Source organism: Brachyistius frenatus, unplaced genomic scaffold, assembly GCF_029030835.1.
Source record: "Brachyistius frenatus isolate BFR_SWC_R1_liver_20210118 unplaced genomic scaffold, ASM2903083v1 Contig_51, whole genome shotgun sequence".
Lineage (NCBI taxonomy): Eukaryota > Metazoa > Chordata > Actinopteri > Embiotocidae > Brachyistius > Brachyistius frenatus.
The window spans coordinates 1,029,328-1,037,642 of NW_027210650.1; the positions used below are offsets into that span (position 1 = coordinate 1,029,328).

Genomic DNA, 8,315 nt, shown 5'->3' on the forward strand with positions numbered 1-8,315 from the left:
CGTAGCTCCTCCCCACACACGTAACTTTCATTCAAGCAGCATTTGAATAAGGAAGATGGCGGCTGCAGCAGTGGTTGAGTTTCAGAGAGCTCAGTCTCTCATCAGCACGGATCGCAACGCTTCTATCGACATCCTCCATTCAATAGGTGAGTGTTTAAACTGGCGTTTGGACGGACTCTTCCTCCTCTCCTCCCCCTCTCCTCCCCCCTCCTCCTCCCGCTGTAAAGACTTCTCCTCAGTCGGTGGTTAGCATGCTGGCTAGCGGCTTTGTAGCCGAGCCGGTGCTCCGTGCTGACTCACTGCTAAGCTCGTTAGCATCTCCGCTAACTCGAAGGCCCCCTTTTTTTTTTTTTTTTTTTTTTTTTTTTTTTTGGCGTGTGAAATGTGTCAGTTAGTAGTTGTCAGGAATGTTTGTTTGTTTGTTTGTTTGTTGTTTTTGTTTGTTTTACGGTGCTCGTCGCTGATTCCACTTTCTGTTAGCGGGTCGTTGTTAGCGTGATTCCCGTCGCGGCTAACGACTTTAGCCTGTTGTCACAAGCTTCTCCCCCATCACGGTGGGGAAAGAAAAACAACAACAACAACAACAACAACAAAACAAAACACCCGCTGATTATGTTATGATTACGGCTGACATTTATTTACGATTGTTCGAAGTGTATTTGTGTGCGTTTGATCCGTTACTGCCGCCGTGAACAGCTGACTTTAAACTGCCTTGTCACACCAGCTGTCAACTTGTCCCTCTTGTCCCTCGTGTCCCTCGTGTCCTGTTGACTCTGACCTTACGACTTTGACATCGTCAACGAGATGATTAATTGGTTGGATGTGTTTGATCTGTCGTGAAAATGATGACGTCTCGGTTCAGAAAGCCAAACTTCTTCGAGCCACTTCTCAGTTTTAACAGATAAATTGAAGACGTGTTTTTGGATTTTGGACAGATTTTTGTCTTACAGAATAAGTAAATTGAATAATAATGATGATAATAATAATAAACTTTATTTGTATAGCACCTTTCATACAATAAATGCAGCTCAAAGTGACTTACAGCAAGATCTTATAAGAACATATATAAAATTAAACACAAATAGAGTTAAAAATAAGTAAATAGAAGAGAATAATTTGGCCTTTAGGAAAATGTGATTGACTTTTTTTTTTTTTGGTACTATTCTGACAGATTTATGGATATTTGTTGGTATTGTGTTATGAGACTAAACATCGTCAGATTATGACTATTGTTATATAATAATATGACATAACTTGTCATTTCCTGGTTGTGTTACAGTCATGTCGTTTTCTGCACTCACCAGGCTGTTTTAGCTGTTTGTACCCATTTAGTCGTTATATTCACCTCACTGATGATTATTTATCATACATTTCCTTATGTAGATATTTTGTGAAGCACTAATCTTCATCTCTGCAAGATCTTTCGAGGCATTTGTTCAAAAACAGTGATGTCATCCAGCACTAGTAGAGATACTAAACAATATGATTGATTTGTAATAAAAATAATCCTTAATTGGAGGCCCTAGGAGCCATTTAAGACCAAAAGAATAAATAAGGCCTCAAGGTCTAATAGGTCTCATAGTTTAAAAAAATAAAAAAAATTTGAATTGCATAATGTTGGTGTTTAAAAGCTTGTTTTTTTTTTTTTTCTACTATTAACTGGATGTCTGTTTCCAACAGTGAGAAGAGATATTCAAGAGAACGATGAGGAAGCTGTCCGGGTTAAAGAACAGAGCATCCTGGAGCTCGGGACACTCCTGGCAAAGACGGGACAGGCGGCAGGTGATGTCGCTCATTTAACGCCTATTTTTGTTTTGCAGTTAATGAAACCTTTTTTTTCTTCCCGGGTGGCGTTGTGTCATTAAACGCATTCACTTTCGTGTCTATTAACGAGATATTTTCCGTCCCCAGAACTCGGGGGGCTGCTGAAATTTGTGAGGCCTTTCTTGATCTCCATCAGCAAGGCCAAGGCGGCCCGGCTCGTCCGCTCCCTGCTCGACCTCTTCCTCGACATGGAGGCGGCGACGGGGCAGGAGGTCGAGCTGTGTCTCGAGTGCATCGAGTGGGCCAAGACCGAAAAAAGGACCTTCCTACGACAGGCTCTGGAGGTGAGGAGGTCTACGTTAGGCTATCGCAACGGTATAACGTGTGCGAGCCCGCTCCGTAACTTTATTTAAAACTTTTTATCACATATCACACGTCTGATTTGATACGAGTGATTTCAGAGAAACACTGAAATATGAGTATGTCTCATCACCTTTCAACCGGAAGTAGCACGTTTACTGTAAGAGGAAGAAACCACAGGAGAAGAGACATAAACAGCTGTGATATTTTTTTGGAGACAAGTTTGACAGCAAAGACCACCTGCCAATCAAAGCTGTCTTCAGCAACTTGGAAAGCAATATTTGTGCCATTAGAGATTAATTATTGCATTCCACTTGATGCTTTGATTGCTGATTGTCCAGGAGTATAAAGTTGTTTTTTTTTTTTTAATTTACCCCAAAGATACTGTTAATTTTTCATAGATTACGTCTCTCGTCAGCAGATATTTTTGTCCCCTCAGCCCAATCGTACTCAGAGCCGACATGCAACGCAGTTTTAGGACTGATAGTGGAAAAAGAATTGATATTCACAAACATAAATAGAAGCCGTGGGAGGGATCAGATTTAACTTGTTCTGACCGGAGGAGTGGGAGACGCTGTTATTTCAGACAGATGATTTTGCAGCATTCGGTTGTCAGTGGATATGCAACACTTCTATCGTGGCGTTTAAACCGAATTATGACAGGAAACCCGATGAACGCCGTAAAATCAAGTTGTACCCTTCGGCCGAGGTGCCAACAGCTCGGCTGCACGCTGCCATGTGTGCTGACGTCACCCTGCTGAACGTCCAAACTGGGCTTTCAGGCCAAACAGTGGGGGGGCGGCAGCAGCTTCACACTTGCAGCCAGGAGTATCTGGAGCGTTTGGCTGAATTACAAACTACAGGCTCAACAAGGGTTTTGTGTCTTAACTCTGAAAACTATGTCAAGACACTGTGGCACCATGTTTGAGTGACAGCTGAGAAGAAGGGCTCCTCCACACAGACGCTAACGATACTGCGAGTGCACCAGCAGCTTCGATTCATGCACTTCGTGCTAAAAACAGACTTTTAAGCTTCTCGACGCTTTATTTCAAGTAAAGTGATTCATCTCTCGGATGCGTTAGTGTCTGTCATGCGCTGCTAAAAGTTCTTCTAGGAAATGAAGGAGCTGGAATGCAGCGTAATATTCAGAGAAATAGGTCGAGGCGTTGCAACGCCTTGTTATTTTCCATGCGTTGCTCGGTCATGATTGACACTGCGAAAGATCACGTTACGAGCCGAACGGTGATTCTCCATCAGAGGTGTCACTGACTGTAATGCACCTGCATCCGCTGACTCAACTTCACCATATTGTCGGGAATATAAACAGACCTTTTTTTTTGTGGATCATTTATTAATCACATTTCCACAATATTTCTTAATTTGTTCTTCTTTTTGGTCAACATTTCTATATTATTATTATTATTATATTATTATTATTATTATTATAGCTCCAGCTCCTTCATTTCCTGGAACACTTTCTCTTCTTTCAGGCCCGACTGATCTCCCTCTACTTTGACACCAAAAGATACCAGGAGGCCTTGGCTCTTGGTGAGTTCTTAGTCGAGACTTTTATTTCCTTAAACGGCCAAATCCATCCTGCTGTATCAGAAACTTCACAAAGGCAAGCGTCGATAGTCACGTACGAAGTCATCCCGACAGTTACCACCGAGTTCGCTCTCTCTTCTCCCTTCAGGCACCCAGCTGCTCCAGGAGCTGAAAAAGATGGATGACAAAGCTCTGCTGGTGGAGGTGCAGCTGCTGGAAAGCAAGACGTACCACGCTCTGAGCAACCTGCCCAAGGCCCGCGCAGCCCTCACCTCCGCCAGAACCACCGCCAACGCCATCTACTGTCCTCCGAAGCTCCAGGCGGCGCTGGACATGCAGTCAGGTCAGACGGGTTTTTTTTTGTTTTTTTGCGCCGTCGCTTCTGAAGTGATTTTATTGAGCGCGTTACCTGGAAGTCCGCCTGCTTCATCGTGAGGACTGTCGGCCATCGCAGCCCATCCTTAACCCCCTACTACTCTATCCTAAAGCTAAAAAAGTGTGACTGTTGCATTTCTAAACGGCCGATTTCTTAATGAATCCGATGTGAAACTGAACAACAATTTGATGGTTTTAGAGTCTCAAAAAAAACATTTGAAGTCATGTGATCCATGAGGAAGTTTAACCTTTAATCAAGTTAGAAATGTTATATTTTAAACATTATAATTAATCTAAGGTATCAAATTGCATGAAAGAAATTCAATTTCAAGTTCTCTTTAGTGACTCGGATAATTTTACGCTGATAAATGTCTCCAAGTCGCACACTTATTGTTAGTAATGAGGCGGTTTAGTTTTGCTCATGAACGGTAACCATCCCGTCCGTGTCCCAGGGATCATCCACGCCGCGGAGGAGAAGGACTGGAAGACGGCCTACTCCTACTTCTTCGAGGCGTTCGAGGGTTACGACTCCATCGACAGTCCCAGAGCCATCACGGCGCTCAAATACATGCTCCTGTGCAAAATCGTGCTCAACCTGTGAGTGCGGCGTTTCGAACTTTCCGTCGTGCCCACGCGGCACCGTTGTCCTGGCGACCGCGCGGTAACTCTTGATCTGATCACGTATCTCTTTGCGTTCCTCTTTCAGACCAGAGGAGGTCCAATCCCTGATCAGCGGTAAACTGGGGCTGCGACACGCCGGCCGACAGGCGAGTACCCGTCACTTTGTACCTGCAGCAGATGATTGGTAGTTCCTGAGTGTTTTCATCGTTACGTGCATTTATAAACACAGAAAATCTGTTTTTGTTGAATTGTCAAATGTAGTACTCGGGATTTGTGAGCGTTTTTTTTAAATTTAAATCAAAGTTTTGAAACTCCTATAAAAAAAAAAAAGAAATCTGTTTGTTTCCAAATAAAATAACCTTCCCTGAAACTTTTAGACGTTTCTTCTCTTGTAAATGATGTCATTTGGCTAAAATTGTATTTTTTTCCTCTTCATCCGTTCAGACAGATGCACTGAAATGTGTCGCCCAGGCCAGCAAGAACAGATCATTAGCAGACTTTGAAAAGGTGAGAATCCTTTCTGATAACAATCAAACAAACTTCCCTTCTTTTCTTCTGTTCAGCTGCTGCTCCTGCCGTCAGCAAGGCGACGCACTGATCAACTTTTGCTCCTTCGCTTTCACTTTGAAGCATCTGAAAATACCTGCAGATCATTTTAACAGCCAAAACGTTCTCACAATTTATTGCACATTTTGATGAAGCTGTGCAGGAAGCCTGCAGACGTGTTGCCTCGCTGTTTGAGTTTTTCTTTTCTTTTTTAAGTCCGTGCTTTGTGTCTTCAGGCCCTCACGGAGTACAGAGCCGAGCTGAGGGACGATCCCATCATCAACACTCACCTGGCCAAGCTGTACGACAACCTGCTGGAACAGAACCTCATCCGAGTCATTGAACCCTTTTCCAGAGTACAAGTAAGAACCAGCGTTAGAAAGGAAACTCCACATTAAGACAAATAAAGCAGATTCTGACTTTTTATATTTTCATGTACCTCAATATTGTCTTTATTTTCTTATAACCTTGAACAGACTCTGTCATAAGGCTGGATATCTTAAAATGGAGCTGTTACCACAGTATATAAATATGATATCCCACATTCATAAGTTATCTCTGAGCAGCTATTGATAATATTTCTGCAATAATGTATTGAGGCTTTATTTTAATCAGTCTGTCTCCGCGGCGACATTCTTTCCGTACTCCAGCTTGACCTCAGTGTTTACGACTGTTGTTGTTGTTCCTCATCATTTTAATAAAGAAATTAAATGAATAAACTTGTATTTAATCGGACTTTCCTTCTGCATTCAGATAGAACACATATCAGGTCTAATGAAACTATCAAAGGTACGTGTTGTAGCATTTTTGTTTTCAGTTAAAATCATTGTCATCTGTAATTTCGAAAGGCTTTTTGATTGATTTATTTTTCTTGTTTATTGCTTGCAGGGCGATGTTGAGAGGAAATTATCACAGATGATTCTGGATGAAAAGTTTCACGGTAATAGGAAATGCTTCTTCAGATTAAAAAAAAAAACTCACATATATTAACTTCACAGGCAGAGAATCGCTCTTCTGTGTGCCATGATGTGTTTTTTTTTTTTGTTTGTTTGTTTGTTTGTTTTAATAACACGGCTCCAGGAATCCTCGACCAGGGTGAAGGTGTTTTGATCATATTCGAAGAGCCGCCTGTGGACAAAACGTACGAAGCAGCCTTGGAAACTATTCAGAACATGAGCAAAGTCGTGGACTCGCTTTACAACAAAGCCAAGAAGCTGACATAGGTGAGGGCATCGTTAAAAAATAAATAAATAAATAGAGGTGACACGAATTCGCGCTCGTCCTTCCTCCCTCGCCTCCTCTGAATGTTTCTGTTGTGTTTTGTTTTTTCCGCCATTCAGATCGCCACGGCGATGAGATGGAGGAACTGTGTGTGTTTGACCAGCGTGTGTAACATTTTAAAGACGGGGGACACGGGAGAGAAACGGAAAGTCCCACAAACAGGATCCACCTCCCCTCCCCTCCCCCCCCACCCTAATCAAACTCCCCTCCCTCCCCCCCTCCTCAAAGGACAATTTCATCACTTCTCTCTTTTTCGTTTTTCTTTTTTTTTTTTTCGTCTTTGATTTTGATATCTCTTCAGGATTCTGTGTAACACTCAGCGGCCAAATCAGGCCATCAGGGAATATTGTACAACCACAATAAACAGATGAAAAAAGGTTTAGGAATACATAGATGTTTATATCTGCAGTAAAGTTGGGCCCTACCAGAGCCTTTTAAGCTGACTCCACTACAAAAACCTCAAAAGGATCGACCTCCGTGGCCTCGGGGCTCCGCCGCCGCCCACGCCTGCAGAAACGAGGCTTCGTCCTCCTCCTCCTCCTTCTCCTCCTCCTCCTCGTCCTCCTCCTCCTCGTTCATATCTTTCAGAAGCACACGGTTCAGTTTTTGGAAGGTCGGGATGCAAAATTTTGGTCCAAGAGCTCCCTCTAGCTCTTTTTTTTTTTTTCTCACCCCGCCACCCTCCTCACCATATCAATGCCAACAGTTGAAGTCCCCACTGTATTTCAGAAATGTATTAAACTCACTTTATTTGTTTTTTGGTTTTTTGTGTTTCTGTTTAAAAAAAGAAAAGAAAAAAAAGAAAAGAAAAATCAGATGTTTGCCACATGTCTGCCCCTCCTGCTATTGTTAAGTTTATAGAACAGACAGGATGCCATTTCACCACTAGTGCCACTTGTTCGGCGCTTCAGTTTGCCTCAGCGTTTTTGGGCGCATTGCGAATCCGCAGGGTCGAGGTGGAGATGTATTCATTGCCTCCGAGCGTCTGTGAGTTATCCTGAGTGAACAATTCTCCATTGTTAGTTCCTAGCACTAGTGTGGTATGCTAGTAACCAAACAATTTGTATGGTTTTGATTTGGTTTTGATTTTTTTTTTCGTTCTTGGTTTTTGTTTTTTCTCTTACAAAAGACATTTTCAAAAAAATAAATATTTTGTATTTTAAGGAGTTTCGTCTCGTGTCTTGCAAAAAAAAAAAAAAAAAAAAAAATTGCTGACGGTTGTTTGGTCTGAAAACTGTCCACTAAGCAGGTTAGACCGATGTTTTTCATGTTGCTGAAGTATCCATGAAAGGCATTTAAGGATGGTAGTGCGACCTAGAGAATATATAGATTAGTCAGGAGGAAGCATGTGAGGTGTTTAGGCAGCCACACATGATTTGTAAAATTTGTCCACAGAGGTACAGATGTTGAACTACATGTTACAGATGTTGAACTACATGCTACAGAAGAGAGTCTCTTCCTGCTGCTGCTATCTGTAACTACATTTAGTAACCTCACATCAATGGGCATATAATAATAATAATAATATAAAATAATAGCGAGAGAAAGAGAACTTTTATTCCTTTACACAGTTTAGTTTTACTTGTAGTGAAAGCTGTTGTGGTTTTAATTGCAGAAATTGCTGAATTGTTTGAAAACTCTGCTGAAGGCAATAAAGCAGGTTTTCTTTACCTGTAAATGTACATTTATAGAAATGGAATTTGGCCATAATGACAATAATTATCACGTTTTTGTTCATAATTTTCCTGGAGACCAAACATTCTCCTATTCTCCAAAAAAAAAAACTAACTTAAATATTTCGTCAGTATTTTCAGTAATTTAAA

The 8,315-nt window shown here is 41.8% G+C and overlaps 2 protein-coding genes across 2 annotated transcripts in view; both read left to right on the top strand.

Moving 5' to 3' along the window:
* The window catches only part of myo1d (myosin 1D), a 200,672-nt gene that overhangs the window by 92,501 nt on the left and 99,856 nt on the right, over positions 1–8,315 (top strand). The gene's annotated exons all lie outside the window — the stretch shown is intronic.
* On the top strand, positions 47–7,655 carry psmd11b (proteasome 26S subunit, non-ATPase 11b). Its single transcript, XM_069704586.1, has 13 exons — positions 47–146; positions 1,681–1,782; positions 1,912–2,108; positions 3,615–3,672; positions 3,818–4,012; positions 4,497–4,641; positions 4,751–4,815; positions 5,114–5,172; positions 5,448–5,573; positions 5,965–6,000; positions 6,100–6,151; positions 6,292–6,434; positions 6,552–7,655. The coding sequence occupies exons 1-12, from the start codon at positions 56–58 to the stop codon at positions 6,432–6,434; spliced, it is 1,269 nt and encodes a 422-aa protein (XP_069560687.1). The 5' UTR covers positions 47–55; the 3' UTR covers positions 6,552–7,655.